The following is a 25,903-nucleotide window of genomic DNA, read 5'->3' on the forward strand; positions in this document are numbered from 1 at the left end:
TAAATGGATCACACACACACACAAAATTAACCAACTTTTAATAGATACTAACTACTTTATCACTATGATAAGAGAGAGCACTTGCAACAGCCAACCGTCTACCAGTGCATCCAACAATATTATAGAGAGAGACAGTTTGTTTGTTTGTTTGTTTGTCTGTTCGTTTGTATATGAAGGGTAATGTTGGGAACTACTTGACCAAACAGCAAGAGTGAGAATAGGAGAATTAAGAGAAAAAATTGGACTAGGGAGAGGAATTAGGCAGGGCTGCTGCTTACCACCAACTTAGATTAACCTTTACTTGGAGGAAATAATTTGCAAAAATGTGGATGGAAAGAGAGAAGTTAACATTGGAGGCAAGAAACTGAATGCTTTCAGTTCACTGATGATATGACAGTAATAGCTGAGAACAGTACAGACATCTGGAAAAGCTATACTATTTCTATTAATAGGTTTAGGAACGGAGAATTTAATATTTAAATAATTTAATAATTAATAACAACCTTGATAGTTAAAAACCTGTTACATTTTAGGTAACCACCATTACGATTCTCATAATATTTGAAATATGGAGACAACAAATATTCAGAAATGTACCTCAGATGGTAAACAATCCAACCCCACAACAGTCTGGGGCAAGCAGGTCATCAGATTCTGGGGAACCTGCACCTTCATACTTCCCACTTCTATCTAATTCTGTTAAACGACAACCAAAGAGTACTTAGCTACAATAAACATTAATTCCCTACTGAAGGTAGGTAAACTCAAACAAACGCTTGACAAGCTGGAAAAGTACAAGGTTATGATAGCAGCACTACAAGAGACTCGATTTTCCGATGAGGATACAATAGAGTCCGAAGTGTACAGAATCTCCAAGGGGAAACCTGGTGAAAGAGTTATCAAGACACTCCCACAATTTGGTACTGGGTTTGCAGTACACCACAAGATGGTTGACCATATTTTAGAGTTCACTTCACCTAATGGAAGGACCTTCTCATTATCCTTCAGGTCTCGTAATAGAGCATACACAATAGTAAATTTCCACGCACCCACAAATGACACAAACCGGACAAACCTGGAAAATATAGAACAATGCTGGGCCACCTTAGAAGAAACTCTAGATAAGATCCCTCCCCACCATTCCATTATACTCATGGGAGACTTCAATGCACAAGTCGGTAAAGAGTGCAAGTACCAAAAGATAGTAGGCCATTATCCAGCCCATAAGAGAACAAATAGAAATGCAGAATGTCTCATTGAACTCTGTGACCAAGTACAACTTGGTTCTGAAATCAACAGCCTTCAAATGTCTACCTAGACAGCCCTGAAAGAGTCCAAATCCTGCATGGTGAATTCCAGTTAGACCCTGTTGCTATAGCATGGCAACATCATATGGACATACAGAACATCAAGGTATTACGAGGAGCCAACATAGACTCTGATCACTACCTTTCATTTGTCAAGATTAATATGTAACCCTTTAGGAAACACCAAAACTCCAAACTAGTCATAAGATACCCAGGTTCAACACTCTGTGACTGCGCGATGAGGACTGTAATTTTCAGGATACTCTCAGGAAGAATACAGAGAAAGAAGGATGGCCTGCCTTACAAAAGGCCCTGGTGGATGGCACTCAGGAAACTATCCCTGCCTCATCAACCAAAGGTAAACAACCATGGTGGAGTACAAAGTGCGATGAGGTTATAGAAGAAAGGCGTAAAGCCTGGACTAGGTGGAAGCAACATAAAATTGAAGCCAATTATGAAGCCTTCCTCATGCAAAGAAAAGCTACAGCTAACACCATCCGCAGAGCCAAAAGAAATTACCTCAGGAGCCCACTGCAACAGGCTGAAAATAATTTTCAGAGAAACAACTCAAGAGACCTGTACAAAGGACTTAAGAAGCAAACGACCCAGTACACAAATCCTACCCTCATCCTCCACAGGCCAGATGGAAAACTTCAATTGAACAATAAAGATTGCATCAAAACTCTTGCAGATTATTTCCAGAGGCTACTAAATGCAGAGGAACCTAAAGAAAAGCTTATTTTCCATGAACCTTCACACAGGAACCCTGATTCTCAACCACCTACGAGAGAAGAAATAATGGACATCGTCAGTGGTCTCAAGAACAACTAAACTTCAGGTGAAGATGGCATAGTTGCTGAAATGTGGAAACATGCATATGACCAGTCTTTGCAGAGCATATATTAAATCATAAAGGACATATGGACAACAGAGTCCCTACCCCAAGGATGGACGTCTGCTGTGATTCATCCCCTCCACAAGAAGGGAAGTAAGACAGACCTCAATAATTACAGAGGTATTTCATTGTTACAAATTACCAATAAGATCCTCTCTGCAGCCCTGCTCAACAGAGTCACCACACAGCTAGAATCACACTTAGGTGAATACCAAGCTGGTTTCCGTAAGACTAGATCTTGTCCAGAACAGATATATAATCTTAAGATAGTTCTCAAAATAAAAGCCGAGGTGGACATCCCTGGGTGGTGGTCCTAGTCGATTTTCAGAAAGCTTATGACTCTGTGGACAGACACACCCTTTTCTCCATACTATGGGAACTTGGTCTGGATGGGAAGACCCTATGATTAATTCAAGCCACTCTGAGGAACACGACGTCAAAGAGCTGGTTCAGAGGTGAACCATCCGAAAGCTTTCCAATCAGAACAGGAGTTAGACAGGGTGATGGTCTCTCCTGCATTCTCTTCATCTGTATCCTGGAAAAGATCATTAGGGAATGAAAAATGATGTTACCACCGGGAGCTGAACTGAAGCTTGGGTACAAGAGAGACAACCTCATTGTCCCCTGCCTAGCCTTCGCTGATGACCTCATTCTACTGGCAAACAATATAGAGGAGGCTACCTGCAACTTACAGAGTCTTTATAGTGTAGCGGTTAAGACTGATCTGAAGATCAGCATCCAGAAGACTGAATTTATGACCAATATCATGGAGACCCCTTTTACAATTCATCTCACAGACACTACCATATGAAAAGTACCTGCAGTTAAATACTTGGGAGTGAATCTCTGCGAATCAAAGTGAGAACCTAGCCATAGATGGCCAGATGTACCTAGTTTGAAAGAGATTATCACTCCTGTCATAGTATCTATTCATCTAAGTGCCCCTCCAAGAACCTCAAACTCAGACACTACAACTCGATCGTCAAACCATCTGTTCTGTATGCTTCTGAGTGCCTTGTAATGGCCAGGAAGGGCCCACTCAAAAAACTGGAGTTAAAAGAGAGGAAGATCCTGAGGAGGATATTAGGACCAATCAGAGAGGAAGAAGGCATTTACAAAATCCGCCATAATGATAAACTGTGAACTGTATGAACACCAAGAGGACATCGTCACATCTATAAGGAAAAGGCGCCTGACCGGACACTTGGTCTGTCTGGATTCCAAAAGACTCACCAACAGGGTTTTCACAGTAACAGGAAGAGGCAAGGCTTCTAAGAACAAATGAATCACGTCAGTTAAGTCGAATATGGAACAACTAGATATCCCACTGGGATAAACTCACGACTGACTACTGTTCCATCAAGCCATTCGACAGGGAGTTTTCCCAATGTCCCTTACAAGTAAGAAGACTACAGGAACTAAGTGGACAGAGGAGAGAAAGCTGGCTCATAGTCAGTAAATGGCTAGTTTGTTTGTTTTACGTCGCACCGACACAGATAGGTCTTATGGCGACGATGGGACAGGAAAGGGCTAGGAGTGGGAAGGAAGCGGCCGTGGCCTTAATTAAGGTACAGCCCCAGCATTTGCCTGGTGTGAAAATGGGAAACCACGGAAAACCATTTTCAGGGCTGCCGACAGTGGGATTCGAACCTACTATCTCCCGAATACTGGATACTGGCCGCACTTAAGCGACTGCAGCTATCGAACTCGGTGAGTCAGTAAATGAAGGCGTATTGGAAGAAGAAGAAGAAGAAGAAGAAAGCAACAACTTTACCGAAGAGTAGATATGAGCCCCACGGTCCTCAGAAAGCCTAAACAATAAAGAAGAAGAATTATTATTTAAAGATAATAATAGCAGAAAATACATGTTAAGGAAATCAATGGCGTACAGCGACCTAATAGATGGGAATGGATTGACAGAACATATGTAAAACATTGTACAGATCTGAAATTTTTGGTTAAATCTCAATGTAGTGCAGACAGTTTAAGACCGGTTCTCCCAGTTATTAAGTTTTGGACAAGATGTAAGGTCTAATTAAGAAAATTTAAACAGCTAACCTAACCCAGTTTCAAAATATACATGAAATATGTCAACAACTACTTTTTTTTTTTTTTTTTTTTGCTAGTTGTTTTACGTTGCACCGACACAGATAGGTCTTTGATGGTTATGAATTTCATGTTTTTGGTCCGTATTGAACTGAGAATAATATATAAGTAATAATAATAATAACGTAAACGTTTCCACCTTTTCAATACTACAATATATTCACAAAATTACAAATTATACGGTACTAGTTTCGACCCATCTAGGGGTCATCATCAGCCGTATTGGAGCAAAGATCATTTGTGGCGAAATCCTAAGACAATGTTATTTTAAAGAATAACAAGTGAAATGAGATGTTATGGTAATAGTTAATAATAATAATAACTATTACCATAACATCTCATTTCACTTGTTATTCTTTAAAATAACATTGTCTTAGGATTTCGCCACAAATGATCTTTGCTCCAATACGGCTGATGATGACCCCTAGATGGGTCGAAACTAGTACCGTATAATTTGTAATTTTGTGAATATATTGTAGTATTGAAAAGGTGGAAACGTTTACGTTATTATTATTATTACAGATAGGTCTTACGGCGACGATGGGACAGGAAAGGGCTAGGAGTGGGAAGGAAGCGGCCGTGGCCTTAATTAAGGTACAGCCCCAGAATTTGCCTGGTGTGAAAATGGGAAACCACGGAAAACCATTTTCAGGGCTGCCGACAGTGGGATTCGAACCTACTATCTCCCGAATACTGGATACTGGCCACACTTAAGCGACTGCAGCTATCGAGCTCGGTCAACAACTACTTAAGCCAAGTAGTATCAGATATTATAAGTATTGTACAGTAGGTTATACAGTACAGTATTTATTATTTTCGTAAAATTAAACACTTGTTGATCAATGACATTATAATAATGAAGGTTTAGATAAAATGTTTGTTCGTATGAGCGTTAATTAATGTCCCATTATTTCATAGTGGAAATCTGGTCACCATAGTCCTGAATGCATCTAGACCTACATAAGGAGGAGGAGGAGGAGCAGGAAAAGGCAGTTCATTCCTTTTTTTGTGATCTAACAAACTGTAGTTTGTGATTTTTCTAAGAAATTCCATCTCAGCTGTGATGATTTCCTTCAACCTGTTTTCTAGGCCTTGCAGCCATTGGTAAGAACTGGTCTTGCCATATATAAATCTATTTACTGTATGTTCCTATTAGTCTGCTATCTGACAGACAATCCCTTAGGACACTATTTCGGAACTCACTGAGTTAATGTGATGTTCAGTAGCTGCTTCCACTTAAACTAAAATTGTTCTTATTGCAATTAATTGGTCTGCTCCTTTTTGAATAGTTTCTTATCTCTATAAAGATGTTCTTTGTTCTAGAAATGTACTTTTTTTTTCTGTTAACTATTATTTTTATTTTGATAGAGCTATTCCTTCTAAGAGGTTCAATTACTTCTTTCAAAGAGTGTACTACAGATCAGGTTGAAGATTTAATAGAAAATGACATTTTAATTGCCCTGAATACAGCACAGACAGAACAATGAAGGCAAATTATCTACTTACCTTTCTCCACTGTTGAAAACATCTCCACAATAACCGCTCATTGTTCCGACATTCACTTTCAATCAACAATATTTTTCTCCTTAGACATCTCTTCACCCAGCAATACCAGGACTGCAAACATCTAGAAAAACAAATTTCTTAAATTAGAACAATTTAAAAAAACTTTCAAAACCAATCTACTTGACTGTTGAGCAGGAAAACAGGAGTTTAATTTTCAAATCTCTCTTTAAATTAGCAATGGCTCAGTCACTGTTCTTATAGTAGAGTGTACACAACCTGCAAATCTGTGAGGATGGGGCCCTGTTTAGGATGAAATCTAATTTTGAAGACAGCACAAATACCTAAGTAATGTACTTCAGAACAGGACATGGAAAACATACCTTGTGCTGGTCACAAGACATCTGGACAACTATTGCAAAGAGTCTTCAGGAACAAAGATTTAACAATTTGCACCAAGCTCATGGTCTACCAAGCTGTAGTTACTACAACACTATGGATGTGACACCTGGACATTATACTGCCATGGCATAAAGAAGCTTGAGCGCTTTCACCTGCAGAAACTCTGCTGCATTTTGAACATCAGGTGGGAAGACCATATCATTAATCTTGCAGTTGTAGAGAAAGCAAGCATTAATAGTGTGGAAGCTTCCATCATTGGCTGTTGACTCTCAGACGGATAGGGCATGTGCGACATACGAATGATAGTAGGCTCCCTCACCAAAAATCTCTTTGGTAAATTTTGCTCTGGCATAAGACTCTGAGGTGCTACTTTGAGTTGCAAACCATAAATGAAACCAATATAAACCTGCAGACCTGGGAAACACTTGCTGAGGATTGCTTAATTTGGTGGCTGCTGTCGAAATACTTGAACAAGAACATTGCAGATGTAAAGAATCCATCAACTGCAATTTGTATGGATGGACATTCTATACAAGAATTGGCTTGTTTAGTCACCAAACGTTCTCACATAAAGTGCACCAAGTGTGAATTGTGAAGCAGAAAAATTGTAAACTTGGAGACGAGTAACAGGCAATTATTATTATTTTAAACATTTTTATTCACAATCAATATCTTACATATACATACAGAGGTAGTAAAAGATACAGTGTGAATCCCACATAAGGTAAACTTGTGTGTGGGCTTCAAAAATACAATAGCTAGATTAAGTACATCATGGCGTCTAGTGAATATCATTTACTCCATTATCATTTTGGAGATATTGTACTACAGTAATTTTATGAACTGTTTTTCTGCATTTGGTGTAATAAACAGGAAGCTGGAAAGGAGGGACATGGGTTAAGGAGAAGGTTGGTTTCTTAGTGGAGAGGAATAGTGTGCTAGTTGATTTAAATATTATAATGGAAATAACAATAACAGCGGCGTAGCAATATTAAGGAGCTAAAATATAAATTTTAAATCTCTCCATTAATGTTAAAAATCAGAGCAAAGTTATCTCTGTACAGGCCATAATGGCCCTTGGAGGGGTGGAAGGTAAAGGCTTTCACTACCCGTAACCTCAGTATTTGGTGGGGTACCGGTAGTGAGTTTAAATCTTGGTCTGTCCACCTGATGCAAAATATAATTTCCAATGTTTTATGTTTCATATGTTTTTACCATACAATAAGCAATAGCGGAAATAGGAGTTAACCTCCTGTAGGCTCAGTGAACTCAGAACCATGTGTACCTCCTGAAGTGGAAATTTAATTTCTTAAATATTTCATCTTCCTGTCAGGAAATCAAACCCAGAAGGGGTGAACCGAGCACGCCTTTACATCTTGGCTAGGCAGCACGTTTTCCATTAATATTAGCTATATTGAAAAACTGTACTTAATAAACATGATGCAAAATATAATTTCCAATGTTTTATGTTTCATATGTTTTTGCCATACAAGAAGCAATAGCAGAAACATTCATAATTACAACATTTTTCACAAACTTCCAGATATCTCTGGGAATATTAATTCTATCTAAAAATCATACATACTGAGGCTTTCATGTCAACAAAGTGGTGTCTAATTAGCTTCTCCTGCTAACTCAATGACTGTGAGTTGTTATATAAGCCATAAGCAATGGGTAGTATGGCTAGTCAAATACATATATTATTAATTTAGAAAATTTTTAAATGCGTGGTGTTCATTTTTTAAATTGTGAAGAAGCAACAGTAACAGAGTCACTGCTTTATCCTTGTGTGTGTTGCCATTTGCTTGCTAACTACCCATGTTCAATGACTGAGATTAGTTTACATTCATAAATAGTTGTATGTCATACATATTCACCTGTGCAGTATCTTCTCCTTGAAGTGACTGGATGCCACATCTTCCATTTCTCTCAGGTATTTCATCTTCTCCAATTTTCTCTGCCATGTTTGTAGTGTTTGCCTCAAGCAACACATCTGATAGAAGGCAACAGCCTAAAAAGTAGTGTTAAGTCATGTTGATATCAAAGAAAATTACATGAAAGGATTTACAATTTATTTAGCTATTCAATATATCTGACTACATTTATGTAATGAAGTCTTTGCTACTGTAAGAGTATAAAAAAATTAAATTACTTGCCAAACAGATGTATCAAGAAACAAGCTGTATCAAAAAACTGAGATTCATTAGGCAGTATTTAGCATCATATTTCCAATGTATACAGAGGACTGGGCTAGATATGATTTCTACTTTCACAGAGGTAAAAACCATGATGCCTAGGGAAGTTGACTCACACTAACGTCTTTGTAGTGAACGTGCCCCACAGGCATGATTTGAGTAGAGACTCGTGTGTGAACATTGAAGTGGACAAGGTCAATACAGATATTGTTAAAATTTGTAAACATTTTTGGAACTATCAGGTCATTCAATGCAGCAGTTTCGAGAGACACTGTTATACAAAACATGGCCTCCATCTAAACAATTCAGGTAAACGAAAGATAGCTAATATTGTTCACGATTTTATTAATCATAAGATATGTACTTTGTAAAAATGCAACTCCCTTAGGTTATAATACCCACCAGGAAAACTAGTAGAAAGAGCCAGCTGTTCTTCAAGCTGGCTCAGTCAACTAGAAAATGTTATGAATTTTAAGAGGCCATGTAAACCAAAACTAGCACCTGTGAACAAATCAGATCGGTCACCAAATCAAATCAAAGATAGTTTAGTAAGTAGCCAAACTCAGGTATGTTATTCTCCTATTCATAAAATACCAGTACATGAAACATCAGGTCAGAAATCTCCACCAAAATGAGTGATACAAAAAGTAGTTGCCGAGAGGTAAACGGCATCCAAAAGAAGGATAGCAAGGGTAAATCTCTCAATTTATTGCAAGTGAATATCCAATGCATTAGAAATAAGTTATTAGAATTAGAACACTTTTGCCAAACCGAGGAAGTTGATGTGATTTGTGTATCGGAGCATTGGCTTTCTGAAAATCAAGTAGGATATTTTGTGCCCCGTGGATATACTGTTGCAGATATGTTTTGTATGAGTAAAAAGAAAAATGGGGGAGCTGGGATCTTAGAGAGTGTTTTAAATATGTAAAAATTGATTTAAGTCAATATTGTGTGGAATTTGAGCGGGAATTTAGTTGTGTGAAGCTGGTTGATCAGAATTTGATAATTGTTAGTTTGTATAGATCTCCAAATTTCTTAAGTATTTTGAATTAGTAATGGAAAAAATTTTGAAGTTTAAGGCCAAAGTTGCTGTTTGTGGAGATTTTAACATAGAGATGGCATATTCAGATGGACAGATTTCTAGAAATTTTCTGAATTTACTAAGAACTCTAAATTTAATTTGTACAAACAAGCTACCTACATGTAATAATGCATGCTTGGATAATATTATTGTAAATTTTTTGAGAGATTTGTATAAACTTAGACTTGTTGGTGGGGATTTTGCAGATCATGACCCCTTGCTTATATCCTTATATTTTTACCAGCCTGACATAATTTACAATGACAAACCTGTTCTGATGTGGGTAAAAAGTCAGGGTGATGATTATATTAACATATTGTACTGTATTTATTGAAAATCGGAAACAAATTAACTGGGGCTTTGTATTTTAAATTTCAAATGGGTGAAAATTATATTGAAACTGTATTTGGAAACTTTTTAGATAAATTGGTTGAATTGTGGCATTTATGTTCACCACTGGTAAAAATTAGTCATAATGGAAAACTTAAAAGCAAGAAGTTGAACTGGTATACTGATGAACTGACTCAGTATAGAGAAAGAATGCTTTTGCTGTATAGAATTTATAAAAACTCTTGTCAAGGGAAAACCGAGCAGAATGGCATGTATAAAGCTTATCTTAATTGTAAAAAATTATATAAAAGAAAACTTATCCATGCCAAAACTTTGGGTTGAAATCACATCTGATGAAGTAATTAAAGTTAGCTTAAAATTATCAAACTCTAAGAGTATGGATTGCTATTGGTTATCTAATTACATCATCAAAAGAATAATACATTTGATTTCTGAACCTCTAGCTTTTATTTTTAATAAGTGTTTAGAGTTTGGAGTTTTTCCTGATGTACTTAAAATTTCTAAAGTTACTCCAGTATTTAAAAGTGGGGACAAAGTATTTCTTCAGAATTATCATGAAGTCTCAACTGTTCCAATAATTTCTAAAATATTTTAATCACTTTTGTACAATCAACTTAGCAACTATCTTGAAACTTACAATCTCCTATCCGACTGTCAGTTTGGGTTTTGACAGGGTAAATGTACTACTACTGCTGTTCTTGAAATTGTTAATCAGATATTAACAGCTTTTGAAAACAAGCAGGCAATCTCTTTGGTGTTATGTGATCTACGTAAAGCTTTTGATTGTATTAATCATAAAATTTTACTTGCAAAGCTTGAGATGTATGGCGTCGAGTATCCCTCACTGAACATAATTAAGTCTTACTTAAATAACAGATATCAGTTTGTCTCAATTAAAAATAGGTATTCCACTTTGAAGAAAGTTACAACTGGTGTGCCACAGGGCTCTGTCGTCAGTCCATTTTTATCCATTCCGGCAGTCAATGATTTACTGCAAAATGTCAAATGTCATGCTCTTATATCGTATGCGGATGATACAACCTTACTTACAAAACACCAGAGCATCTCAGGTTTGAATCAGATGTCACAGGAAGCTCTTGCAACTGCAATGCATTGGTTTTCATCCAATAGGCTGTTGTGCAATCAGGATAAAACTCAATTTCTCACACAAGGATTATCCAAAGATATTGAAATTCAGTCAGTCAAACTTTTGGGATTTCATATTGATGCCACGTTGAACTGGGAAACACACATTGACCATGTTTGTAAAAAAAAATATCACGAGTTGCCTATTTGATATGGAAATTGAGGGATTTAGTTAGCAGTGACTACCTAAGGATGGCATATTTTGGTCTCTTCCAGTCACACATTACTTATGGACTGTTATTATGGGGGCATTCTTCTTATGTATGTAATATTCTTCTAATACAGAAAAAGATTGTTCGAACAATGTGTAGGACCGGTGCAATTGACCACTGTCGACCTCTCTTCATTGAGCTTAAAATACTGACAGTTATAAATTTGTATATTTATACTGTATATCTCTGACACATGTTAAAAACAACATAAATGAATTCAGTACTAGGGAAAACATTCACCTTCATGATACTCAGGGCAAGGCAGACATTGACATCCCAATTCACAGGCTGTCAAAAACTGCTTACTCACATAAAATCAGTTGTTTAAGATTATTTAATAAATTACCACATTCTGCATGGTCCACTCCTTTAAGTAATTTTAAAAGAATAATGTATGATTGGTTAGTAGAAAATTCATTTTATAATACCTCTGAATTCTTAGAAATGCATAATGTTAGTATTAAGTTTTGATAAAAGGTGTATGTTCATTTAGCCTTAGTAATATTAAGTATTAAATTATTATCAGTTGACAAAGCCTATTTCATTGTATATAGTCAATGGCAAATATTCTTTATTCTCAATGGTTGTTAGTGACCTGCAGCATCTACATAATTTCAACTTATGAAATGATGGTGAGGCTTATTGTTTTAAGGGGAAATACAATCAGACATCATCCTCTCTAAAGGCTAATAAGATGAGAAAAGAGAAGAAATCCACTCCTTTGAAGAAGAAAGGTATCAGCAAAAGAAAGAGAAGGGCAACATAGGGCATGAAACCGAGAATTCCTTGCAAATCTCATACCATCAGGATCAGTAGGGAACGAGAGTTCACCAAGACAGGGCAGATAGGAAAGATGAAATTTAGCAGCCTGGCACAAATAAATGGAAGCAATGTCTGACTCAGCTTGAATGCAGATTGTTCATCAAACCTACGCTTCTGAGTTGAGTGGCCTAGAAGTCTGTCTTGCTGTTGCCTCTTTTACATTTTATTTAAATATTACAAACTATAATGGAAAGTTGAAGGCTTAGGAACTGTTTAGCTGCTCAGCAGTATGCCATTGCTTAAAAAATTATTTATATGAATTTTGTTTCAGGGCTCCAAGTAGATTGCTGGACTTGAAAATTACTGGAACCATTGAATTTTCTGTCATGAACTATTCATTCAGCAAATTCACTAGTGATGAAAATTAAAAGACTGCATATTTCATTTCTCCTTTCATAATAAGGAAAAATTTAATAGTGGAAAAGTGATTCATTTAAAATACCATACATAATAATACTTTACTTGGTATTCATCCACAAAAGGTTGGCATCGGGAAGGGCATTCAGCCATAAAACTAGGCTAAATCTGTATTTCGTGCTGACCCCAAGTAAATACCAGAAGGCCAGGAAGAAGAATATATTTCTAGGTAATCTTGATTAGTTTCTTTTCAAGGAAACTGGGTAAATTAATTTGTCTGTGCACTTGGTCAATAAGAAGCAAAAAATAAAAATATTCACACCAAAAACCTGCATTTGTTAGTGTGAATTTATACTGTTAGCAGAATGAATGGAATGAAAGTATGTCCAGCCCTTGTCCCATTTCTCTAGGGAGTCAGGTATGAAGTGAGATGAATCTTTGTAGAGATTTTTTATGACCAGATGGCCTTCCTGACATCATTCTCATCAGAGGAGTTAATGAAATGAAATGAATGACGTGATATACAGGGTGAACTTTAATAAAACCGACAAACTGCAGGGACTTATTCCTGACTGGAAATAGAGGAAAAAATGTCCAATGAACATGTGTTTGGAAATGCATTGTTGCGACGGTAGATGGCACTGACGAATGAAATTTTCTCTGACCACTTGCAGTGTGTTGGAAGCAGAATGGTCCGGTATTCATGTCGGGAACAAGCCGAGATAGTGTTTGTGTACGGCCAAGCTGATGGAAACGGTCGAGAGGCAGCACGGCTATACCAAAACAAGTACCCTCACAGACACCAACCACATCACACAACGTTTCAAGTCATTTTTGGGTGTTTGTGTGATCATGGGTCCTTTCAGACAGATGAACGTGTAGGGAGGTGGCGGACTGTGCATACACCATATCTGGAGGAACAGGTTCTACAAGACATTGAGACGAACCTTAGTACAAGCTCCAAGCAAGTGGCCCGCCAACATGGTGTAAGCCAGACTATGATTATGTGTATTCTGCATGACAACTGCTATTATCCCTATCACCTGCAATGAGTGCAAGGATTAGCAGCAGCAGATTTCCCTCTATGGGAAGGATTTTGTCGATGGATTTTGCACCAGGATATCACAGTTATGGGATTTCTGTCGTCAGTCCTCTTTACCGATGAAGCAACCTTTACCAGAAATGGGATCGGTCAATCTGCATAATCTTCATCTGTGGGCTACAGAAAATCCCCGGGGAATGGTTGAAGCATCTCACCAGCATCAGTTCAGCATCAGTGTTTGGGCAGGGATTCTTGGTGACCACATATTTGGACCAGTTATTATTCCACAACGCCTCAGTGAAGGAACGTACCTGGACTTCCTGCAGAATACTCTACCTGGATTGCTTGAGAATGTGCCTTTGGCAATAAGACAGGTTATACGGTTTCTACATGATGGAGCACCACCCCACTTCCACATTACAGTTCGCCAACACCTCAACAACATATTCCTCAGGCGCTGGATAGGACGCGGAGGCCCTGTTGCATGGCTTCCTAGACGACCGGACTTAAACCCCCTGGATTTTTACCTCTGGGGACATCTTGAAAAGCGTTGTGTATGCTGAACCAGTTCCTGATGTGCAGACCCTTCAGCAGCGTGTTCACGATACCTGTGACACTATTCGGCAAGAGGCTGGAACATGTGAAAGAGTGAGGCAATCCATGATACAACATCTGAACGCGTGCATTGCAGCCCATGGAGGCTACTTTGAACATCTGCTGTGACATGGATGCAATTCAGCTATGTACTGTGTTCCAGGACTATTTGTTGTCGTTGCACGCACACCGTCCATTTCCAGACACATATTCGCAGGACACTTTTTCCTCCATTTCCAGTCAGGAATCAGTCTCTGCAGTTTGTCGGTTTTATTAAAGTCCACCCTGTATGATAATAGGAAGAGAGAGAGAGTTAAACCTAGTGCCAGCACATAGCCCACTTCTGTTGAACAGATCATGACCACCAGGCGGGCATAGTTAGCAGAACGAAAGTACTGAAATAGGAATGGACAGAGTTTTTTCTCTTTAAAAATGTGATGTAATGTTACTCACCTGTGTCTCAAGTTTCCTTTCATGTTGAGCTCTCTGCCATTCATCCCACCAAACTTGAATACAGTTCATTAATATGATGCACTTAGACTTCTCTTTCAAGATCCTCTTCCTTTTATTGACACCCACATGAATTTTCATAGCTTTAATTGATTTTTGAAGTAGCTTTCCTCTGAAATTAATTGAAACTTAAATAAGAATCTATATGGTTGCAATGGTGGTGGTGGAGTAGTAATCTTTATGCAACTTCTCATTAGAGGTAGACAAAGTAATATATATTTTAGCTGTAAAATTAGGTTTATAATTAGACATTAAGTGCCGCATTGTGCCAGCTGCATGTCTTGTTACCTTCATCCACTGCAGTCTCAAGAATACCCATAACTTTACTAATGTGAACTCTGACTGCGTGGGTGAGTGGAGGGCTTTCTAATTTCAGACACCAAGGTCACTAAAGAAGTGCATAGTCCAGCAGACCAAAATTATTAAACTCATTTTGTTGATGTATGCCAAATAGGGGATGAAAGATCAGATTAGTTTGAAATCAAAAGAGAAGTCCAGCAGGGAAGTGCCTTGTCACAACACCTATTCATCATCATCATCATGGATCAGATCATAAAAACCATCAAAGAACATTACAAGGAGCTTAACACTCATATTTGCAGATGATGTTCTTGTTTGAGGAGAAACTGAAGCAGAAGCACAGGAAAAACTAAATCTTTGGAGTGACAAGTTTAAAGAATGTGGACTAAATATCAGTAAAACAAAAACTGTTGAAATGGCTACCAACAGGAAAAGCACTGATTCAAACATTTTTCTGGAGGGAACTCAATTACAATCTGTTTCTAACTTCAAATACCTTGGAAGTATCATTTCAAAAGATAACACAGTTAAACAAGGATTACTTGATAGGATTCAAGAAGCGTCTCTTCAAGTGAGAAATCTACTGTGGGAAGATAAAATAACCGAAGAAGCAAAATTAGCCATGTTTCATTCCTACTTCATTCCTTCTCACCTATGGACTCAAAACATGTGCCCTACACAACAAGCCTAATAGTAAAATCCAATCAACAGAAATAAAATTCATCAGAACAATGAACCAAAATATCAGTAAAGACAAGATTAGAAATGAAGCACACAGGAAGGAGGTTGGCATCAAAATATCTGTTACCAAGCTTTTAGGAAGACTCAGTCTACAATGGTTTGGACATGTTATGAGGACAGGCAGAAGAAGAACAGCAAGGAATTACTTAGACAGAGAAATGAGAGGGAAGTCACCAATGCGGTAGGGTTACCAACTGTCCGGCTTTTGCCAGACATGTCCTGCTTTTCAATCATTTTGGTTATGTCCGGCCGGCATTTCTAATTTATTGACATTGTCCGGCATTTTTCGTTACAAGATTGCTCACTTAGGTTTTAGGCTGAAGACAGCATGTTATTGAATCGTACATCAACTCCATGTGCTCAGGGCGTTACTTCTGAGGGTGGAAATAAGTAATACTAATATTCGATATATTGAACTCGAAGTCCAGACATCGATCAACCAATCAACACGCTTCATTTCCATGTTTATGTTGAGAGAAACCGGAAGTGTCGAGAGCTACAGTTTACATGTGCTTGCCATATGATTTGCAGCTATCGTGTTTGGTTATCTGGTTGTTGCCGTAAATTGTAGTGCGAGTATGCAGCGAGTGGAGTGAAATATTAATCTCATTGCATCCTATTACGTACCGGTATGTCATCTTTGCAACCTGAAAGGAGTGAATCTAAAAAAAGACAGTGTAAATTTTCGAATAAACTAAAACATAAGTATCCTTGCTTTACTCACGGACGCAGTGAAAGTGAAGCGAAATGTGCAGTGTGTAATAGTTATGTTAATGTCGGATACAAAGGTGTTGGTGACTTGGAAAGACACGTTAACAGTGAAAAGCACAAAAAGACGGTGAGAACTAGGTCAATATCATATTCAATGTTATCATTTGTCACTCCCAAATATTCACCAGATGATAAAAAAGTTCAAGGCGCAGAAGCTACAGTGTCATTTCATACAGTTTTCCATTACCAGTCGTACAAATCAATGGACTGCACAGCTAAACTGAATAAGAGTATGTTCTTAGGTTCTGAAGTAGCACAGAAACTGACCTGTGCAAGAACTAAAACAGAAGCCATAATAAATAATGTTATTGCTCCTCACTCAACAGATATTATAATTGAAACTCTTAACAATAAAGTTCCATTTTTTGGCCTAGGAACAGATGCAAGCAATCATGGTGCAATAAAGTTGTTTCCAATTGTCATCCAATTCTTTGATTACAAAAATAATGGCATTCAGATAAAAGTTCTTGATTTACAAGCATGTCCAAATGAAAGTTCTGAATGTATTTCCACCTATATTTCAGATACTCTCAAAAAGCATAAAATTACTTCTAGATGTATTGCATTTTCTGGAGACAATGCCAATGTTAATTTTGGAGGCCTTGCACGCAGGGAAGGGAAGAATGTATTCTCTGCTCCCAAAAAAGACTTGAATGAAAACATAGTAGGTGTTGGATGTCCTGTTCACATTCTACATAACTGTTTGCAACATGGAGCTGATGCTCTTCCTGTTGATATTGAGTCTGTGGTGATGAAAATTTTCAACTTCTTTCATACATATGCAGTGCACACTCAGGAACTGAAAGACTTTTGTGAATTTGTTGATGTAAATTATCTGCAGCTTTTAAATCATTCTAAGATTATGTGGTTAACATTGTATCCAGCAGTTGAAAAAATCCTTCAATTGTTCCCAGCTCTGAAATCCTAATTTCATCAATTAGAAACTTCCTTGAAAATGACTTTTCAGAGCTCTATCTTTTGTTTCTTTCCTCAACCATGCACATTTTTCACTATAAAATTTTGTCACGTGAGAAAGAACATAATTCAATTGTAGAAGTGCTTGAACTATCAGAATCTGTCCAAACTTCATTGAAAGGCAGACTTGAAGGTCAATTCATTCCCCTTAAAGTCAGACAGATGTTAAATACATTTTCAGAAGATGGTTTAGATAAGGAATGCAAAGTGTTTATGGAGAATGTATCTTGTTTCTATGAAATCTGCACTGAGTACTTGGATAAATGGATGCATCCTATAGAGGAATTCAAGTGTTTCAAATGGTTGAAACTTCAAAACATTAAAGACCTCAGCTTTAACGATATTGTACCATGTATTCAGTACTTACAGTCAAAAGGTGTAGAAATAGATGATTCAAAATTATTCGATCAGTTCTGCAACGTAAGGGCTTATTCTAAAACTTCAACTTTGGATAAAGATACAACACTAGACCAACAATGGTCTTCTTTTTTAAATAAGTGCCAGAACAGTGAGGTATTTTCTGAACTTTTGAACATTTGCCAGTTTTTCTTTGCCATACCAGGCAGCAATACCTCCACTGAACGTGTGTTTTCATTCATAAGTGCTCAATGGACAAAGGAAAGGAACCGTTTGTTGGTAGAATCAGTGAAAGGAATGTTACTTGTGAAGTTCAATTTCAAAGATGTGTTGTGTGAAGAATTTTATAAGTATGTACTTCAAGAAAATAACTCGCGTCTTCTTTCAAAAGTAGGTTCTGTTGAAAAATACAGCTTCAATGAAATAAACTGCAGCAAGGACTGATCATTAAGTAAGGTATTTCCTTTTGTAAAACGTTATGTGTAATATATATATAATTTTGTTATCGACTGAAATTGTCAGGCATTTTTCTTAAATGTCCTGCTTTTTGCTAAGCAATGTCCTGCATTTGGAAATTTTCAGTTGGTAACCCTACAATAGAGAGGCCAAGAAATTGATGGATTGTGTTGTAACCAAGGTTGAGATTTACAAAACACAACTTTATTATTCGCTTCAAATGCAAAATACACTATTTACACAAATAAAACTGAAATTTAACTTGAAGCAAAATGAATTAGGAATCTTGAGAAAGAGTCTAGCTGTTGTACACTATATGCAAGTTTGCAGTATTTACATCCACTTCTATCTTGAAAAGATAGTCCTTGTGATAGCAAAGTCAATAGTCGAAAACTATCAGAAGTACTGACATAAATGTTTTGGAAAGTCCTTCCTTGCTGAGTTCATAAAAGCAAGTTCAATGTTGAAAGAATTCTTACTTAGCGAAACTAAGGGAGCTTGCATTAATTAAGGAAATATGACGGTATGTAATAGTATGACTGGATATGGGCAGCGGAAGAGGAGGAGCGGTGACCAGAGGTGATACCTCGTACTGCCAGAAATTCAGTCCACCTGGCCGAAGCACATTTTCAAGAGGAGTAGCCTCCGTGCTCGACGTAGGGTGTATTCTGGAGCTGGACACCGGGGCAAGTGGGCATCAGGACAGGCTGGGAGTTCCTCTTTATAGTACACACACGATGGTTCAGGCACGCGCACTGAGAGCTGCGCGTCGATGCTAGAAGAATGAAACTTGGCGCGCGTGTAGCTGGCTGGCGGAGCGAGAAGGGAGCGCCGGACATACAACAGATAGATACAGTGAAATTGGGGGTCAGCAAGAGGAAAGTCTTGTGGGAGACAGAGGAAAGGAAACTATACTCTGACAGGAAGAATGGCAAGCTCTTGTACACCACACCCAGGAAACTGAAGCTGGAAATGATAATGATGATGACTTGAACACTACTAAAATGTGGGATACAGATGGAGCAGTACTGGAAATTTTTCAGTACTGGAATTTTTTCTGTTGTAATGTTCAAAAGAAGATTACACATTCTGGTGTGGGCAATAAGTTTTGAGAGAAGAATTCAAGAGCTGAAATGAAGAAGGAAGACATTCTTGCTCCTAATGGCACAAGTCTGATGGATTTGTAAAATTATGTATTGATAGCTATACCACTGGGGAGTATGAGACCAATGATGGCATGCTGGAACCTTTTAAGGACCACTGTTAATTTGGGCAATATATGGCCAGCACACCAGCAACATATTGCATCAGAATCAATACCTTGGTAGATAACAGAGCATTTTATACATTGAACATAGAGATCTATCCAGAAAAGCAGCCAGAGAGTCCCTATCAATTGCCAAGTGATGCAAACAGTACTGGTATTATGAAAAGAACAATGTACCTATTGACAAAACTTGCAGAAATACAACAGTGGATAATTACTTCACTTTGGTACTGCTTGCTAATAATTTATATGTAACTCATTGTACAGCAGTAGCAGGGATAGTACATTAAAAAAACCTCAGTTATCACAGGACTTTCTCAATATCAGAGAAAGAAAAGCACCAAGCAGCCTCTGGATATGCGAAATGTCCAAATCACTGCTTGCGAGTTTCATACGTTTCCAAGGAAAAGAATTATTATGATTTCCTCATCTCAACCATGCACAATGCTTATGCCATTGATGGTGAAACCAGGGAAGCCTAGAAACCTGAAGTGATTACGTCTTCTAATCTGACAAAAAAAGTGCAGTGGACGCTGTGGACAGACTGAAATCTAAGTATTGTGTTTTCAGGATCAGTAACAGATGGCTGATGACTGTCTTTGATGGGCTACTCAATGTTGGAGCAACAAATGTGCATATTAGACCCTATATATAAAACCAATGCTGACAATATGATATCATGGAGTCATTTTCTAAAGGAACTGGCCGAGACACTTGCCAGACCTCAAATTTTGATGAAACGTGCTTCACTCACAAATTTGCCAATAGTTCTGCGACAAAAAGAAAACAAAACTGTTGTGATTATTGGGATTTGATTATTTGGACTCGGAAGACGGCGATAAATTATGTATGTAAAGGATTTATTCAATTGTTTGTTTTGGTTTTCCTCAGTATGTAAATTTTGGAATTGTTTAATTTGTTTGAAGTCGATATGATTTTAAAATTATTTGATTGTCATTGTAATTCTGGTGCATCCTGTACCACACGCGCCACATCGGCGTGGGAGATTTCCGGTTTCGTAAAGTTGCACAAATTTCGTAATTTCTAAGGGCTTCCTAAATGTTCTTTGTCAGCACTATTTTTTCTGCGCTCCTATTGGAGAAAATAAAAGGAAATGTGATTGGTAGGTGAAGGAAAACATCGTACGCTCATTGGCCGTGGTAATATTTCATAATTTCCGGGGAGAAGCGTTGTCGCTGGAGCCTTGCTCTGCGAGGGCGTCTTTTCTGTTTGACCACTGAAGGGAACGGTCACCTTCCAAGGTACGGGTCTTCTGGGCCCCACCATCCGGTAAGCACTGATTATTATTTTTTAACTTTTCTGGTATTCAGTTTCAGATGTAGTGTTTCATTTTTAATTTATCTTGCCGGAGCGTACCCGTGTTTCCTTCTGCTTCCAAATGTTATAATTATGACTTAGCCGTTTCGGTAAGTCGCCTCACTTTGTTAAGAGATAGTACCCGTTTGTTGTTTTGTAAATTAATTGTTATACGCCTTTCGAAGTAATCCTTATCAGTAATATTTTTCTCGGGACTATCTCATTAATTCCGCTTCATCATGGAATATTCATCTTTAGGTCGGGTACCCTTTCTCAGAAGTGTTTTTGAGGGGGCTACCCACTGAAGATGCTCTGCTCCATGATTATACGTAAATTATTTTTCCTCCTTAGATGTATCTCTTCACTTTAGTATAACGTTACCTTCCTTTATTTATTTCGAACTGTTTTGGGTTTTTAAAGGTAACGCCACGACAGTGGAACGTCATGTGTGATGTTCCGGTGTAAAATAAATTTAATTACTAAATGCTACCCTCATGTAAATTGTAATGGTTGTTGAAATTACGCCGTCATTATTTTAATTGTATCTTGGTTATTGCTTTATATATGAAATCGAATCTAACTTGTTAAGTAAAGTTTAGGATTACATTGACTTCGCTTCTTCAGTGTTACCAATACCTTCCACCGCCTGGATATGGTTCCCAGCCGCTTCCCGGTTATCCTTTCTTAATAGTCATGTTGGTTAAACTGTTTGTTTATTTCCTGTGATTAATGTGCTTGCAAATTTAATTTCGTACATGTTGACATGCCTAGTGTACAGTACTTTTGGTGAAAGCATTACGGTAGCAAACATTTTCTCTTCTTTAAACCTATTAATTGTAACCTTACCCTTTGGAGAGGTGGGCAGTATGTTAGCAGAGCTTTGGGTTGCTGAAGAAGCAAAGTTGACGGTAATTCGGTGGTTATAACCTAAAATTTAATTCAAGTATTATCTCGTAGTGTTTCCTTTTTTATCAACATGTCTCGTGCTATCCCAGGGCCGTTCCATTTGAGGAAGGAGGAATTAGCTTACGAACTTCGTATTCGTAAGTTGAATTCGACAGGAAAGGTTAAGGATGACACGAGCTTGTTGAAACAATCGCTAAATGAACCTGTTTTTGTCCCAGGGTTATCAACAAATGAAGTGTGCGCATCTTTGTCGATTGTCAGAGATAAAATTGTAGAATATAAAGCCATTATCATGTCATTTTGTTCTTCTAAACCGTCTGATGCACAGTTAACACGTGCGAAAGGCCAAGTGCAGCATTACGTGGACAGGATTCGCGATCTGTTGGCGCATAATTTATCTGAAGATGAGCGATGTGAGTGCGAATCGTTGTTATTGCAGTTTTGTGATATTTTTGATAAAATTGTTGGATTGCTGGAAGGTAATTCTTTGCCTAGCTCAAGTTCTATAGTTAATGTACCCGTCCAATCTGAAACGTGTGACAGTGACACTGTATCTGTATCTACTGCTTCACCAGTTAGTGCAGTGGTCACTTTTAATGATACTCCCGTGCAATCTTCTCCTGCTGTATTTACCAGTGCTTCTCTGCCCATGAATAATGATAGTGGTGCTTCTTGTACGCAAGTTGCTATGTCAACTGTTCCTATGGGAACTGTTAATTCTACCGTGTCTTTATCTCATCCTCCGGTTGCGACCCAAGTTGTTTCTCTTCCTATTGTACAAAGATATCCCCATGTCCAAGCGTCACCTGTAGTAAATTCTTCAGGGGTGTCACAGATGTGTGAAAATGTGTCGCAAATGCGAATATCTGTGCCGGTTTCTATGCAATCTAACCTCAGTCCTAACCTCACTTTTAGTACCCTACCCTATCCCGGGAGCGTTCTAATCAAGATTTCTTTACTACTGTATTGCCTTCTTGTAACCAATCCAGTGCTGTTCAGGTACCTACTCCTGCTGCTTCTCAAATTTTTTCAAACTTGCCTCACCCATTAACTGCTATATTTAAGGGTGTATCTAAGTTCACCGTTAATTCGATTGACGAAGTCATAGTGTTTCTACGTTTTTTGGTCGAATTTAAAGATCAGAGTATAGTGTATTCCTTAAGTCGTGACAATTTCTTCCAAGTCTTATATCCACATGTATCTGGAGCTCTTTCTGAGCATGTCATAAGAGCCATTTCAGAAAAGTGGACAGTTGACCAATTTCATGCACATGTGCTTGAGTTTTTTATTCCTTCCCGTGCTTTGTCTTCTTTGGTTCAAAGGCATTATTTTCGAGTACAGTATTTGAATGAAACATTGTCGGAATACATCCAGGACATTAAGTTCAATGCTCGGATCTTCATGCTAAACTATTCTGAGTCTCAAATGGTTGCTAGCATTATTGAGGGTCTTGCACCAAATTACCGGTCGTATCTTGCTCTGTCGCCTCGACCCGCTACGTTCGCTCAGTTGGAAGCTATTACTGTTTCTGCTGAAGGCATTAGGTATGCCGACCAGTTACGAGTCGCCTTAGCTCCTCCTCCTGTGAGCATGTCTTCTCAGGTCACTAGTACCGTTTCTACTTCTTCCAAGCCACGTAATTCACGTGCATGTTATAGTTGTGGTTCTACGGATCACTTCCAGCGGAATTGTCCTAAGATTGAGCCCTTAGGCAATTCAAAACCTGTCATGGGTGGTCAACTTCAAAATTTCCAAAGGAACTGTCCTAAGATTGAGCCCTTAGGCAATTCAATTCCGAATGAGAATAGAGTTTCTCCCTCCACTAGTTCTTGCAGATATTGTGGGTCAAATAGACACTTTTCAAGACAGTGTCCTCGCAATTCTTCCGGCTCTGGGCGTTCTGGTAATAGTAATCCCAGATGACTAGCCGCCGATCCTGGTGCCAAAACTTATAGTGTACCTTCATGTTTCGTCTGTTATCGCTGTCAATTAGTTGATGATTTACCTGACCCTGTAGTCGATTATAAGCTTCAGTCTGACCCTAGTGTCAATTTTCCAAAATCTTGTGGTATTTCTGCTATTCCTCCATGTAAATTACCTTACATTTGCCTAGAAGTGAACAATGAACCAGTTTGTGCTTTAGTTGATTCTGGAAGTAGCCTCACCTTGATGAGTGAAAAATTGTATAACTCTGTGAAATCTGTTTGTAAGTTCCCTGCTTTAAAACCTGTATCTTTAACCTGCCATACGGCTAATTCTAATTCCTTGAATTTGATTGGAAGTCTGAATCTCAAAATTAGAATACGTAATTTCACATGGAAAATGCCCGTGGTAGTGGTGAAAGATTTATCTTGTCCTTTCATTCTCGGTGCAAATTTTATTGCCAAAACTGGTATGGTTTTGGATCTTCAATATAATAAATTCCAGTTTAAGTTTTCCATGAGGATCTTTAAATTGTGTAACCGTTCTCCTATCCTTCCTTATCATGTCAGTGCTGTGTCTGAGGTCACAAGTGAACCAAAAGCTTTCGACTTTGATCATTTGCCTGATGATCAGGCCAACCAGCTTAGGAATCTTTGCGATAAATTTCCTGATGTGTTCACTGACAAGTTAGGTGTGACCAATGTTTTGGAATATAAAATTGAAGTAACTGACAATGTACCTGTTCGTTCTCCTCCATACCGGTTGTCGCCTCCTAAGATGAAAGCCCTTAAGGCTATCATCGACCAAATGCTTGCTGATGGTGTAATACGTCCTTCTAAATCTGCGTACTCTTCTCCCATATTTCTAGTCCCTAAACCACAGGGTGGTTTTCGGCCTGTAATAGACTATCGAATGTTGAATAAGCGAGTTGTGCTTCAATCTGTTCCACTTCCTGACTTGCACTCTTGTTTCTCTTGGTTTGCTAATGCCAAAATTTTTACCACTTTTGATCTGAATCAGGCGTACTATCAGATACCTCTTGCTGAGGAATCCAAGCATCTTACAGCTTTTGCTACTGACTGGAACCTCTATGAATTTGAGCGCGTGCCGTTCGGACTGGCAACGGGAGCTGCTGTTTTGACTCGGCTGCTGGATAACGTGTTGTCAGACATTAAATTCAAATTCGTTTATAATTATCTTGATGATTTGGTAATTTTTAGCGAAACTTTTGAAGAACACCTTGCTCATATTAATGAAGTCCTTGAAAGGCTCCGTAAAGCAGGACTAACCCTTAAGGCTAGCAAAGTGACTTTCGCACAGCCTCAGATGTCCTTCCTAGGCCATATCGTGTCCGAGAAAGGCGTTTCGGTTGACCAATCTCATACTGCAACCTCTCCAAAGGGTAAGGTTACAATTAATAGGTTTAAAGAAGAGAAAATGTTTGCTACCGTAATGCTTTCACCAAAAGTACTGTACACTAGGCATGTCAACATGTACGAAATTAAATTTGCAAGCACATTAATCACAGGAAATAAACAAACAGTTTAACCAACATGACTATTAAGAAAGGATAACCGGGAAGCGGCTGGGAACCATATCCAGGCGGTGGAAGGTATTGGTAACACTGAAGAAGCGAAGTCAATGTAATCCTAAACTTTACTTAACAAGTTAGATTCGATTTCATATATAAAGCAATAACCAAGATACAATTAAAATAATGACGGCGTAATTTCAACAACCATTACAATTTACATGAGGGTAGCATTTAGTAATTAAATTTATTTTACACCGGAACATCACACATGACGTTCCACTGTCGTGGCGTTACCTTTAAAAACCCAAAACAGTTCGAAATAAATAAAGGAAGGTAACGTTATACTAAAGTGAAGAGATACATCTAAGGAGGAAAAATAATTTACGTATAATCATGGAGCAGAGCATCTTCAGTGGGTAGCCCCCTCAAAAACACTTCTGAGAAAGGGTACCCGACCTAAAGATGAATATTCCATGATGAAGCGGAATTAATGAGATAGTCCCGAGAAAAATATTACTGATAAGGATTACTTCGAAAGGCGTATAACAATTAATTTACAAAACAACAAACGGGTACTATCTCTTAACAAAGTGAGGCGACTTACCGAAACGGCTAAGTCATAATTATAACATTTGGAAGCAGAAGGAAACACGGGTACGCTCCGGCAAGATAAATTAAAAATGAAACACTACATCTGAAACTGAATACCAGAAAAGTTAAAAAATAATAATCAGTGCTTACCGGATGGTGGGGTCCAGAAGACCCGTACCTTGGAAGGTGACCGTTCCCTTCAGTGGTCAAACAGAAAAGACGCCCTCGCAGAGCAAGGCTCC

General features: G+C 38.1%; 1 protein-coding gene across 1 annotated transcript in view; it reads right to left on the reverse strand.

The window, feature by feature from the left end:
- Positions 1-25,903, reverse strand: part of LOC136877724 (protein SFI1 homolog) — a 40,434-nt gene that overhangs the window by 7,816 nt on the left and 6,715 nt on the right. The window contains exons 3-5 of the mRNA XM_068228721.1: positions 14,467-14,635; positions 8,091-8,224; positions 5,815-5,935 (exon numbers count right to left, since the gene is read on the reverse strand). Coding sequence (XP_068084822.1) covers positions 5,815-5,935; positions 8,091-8,224; positions 14,467-14,635 — 424 coding nt within the window. The remainder of the gene's footprint in view (positions 1-5,814; positions 5,936-8,090; positions 8,225-14,466; positions 14,636-25,903) is intronic.

The sequence above is a fragment of the Anabrus simplex genome, chromosome 7, assembly GCF_040414725.1.
Source record: "Anabrus simplex isolate iqAnaSimp1 chromosome 7, ASM4041472v1, whole genome shotgun sequence".
NCBI classification, from domain to species: Eukaryota; Metazoa; Arthropoda; class Insecta; order Orthoptera; family Tettigoniidae; genus Anabrus; species Anabrus simplex.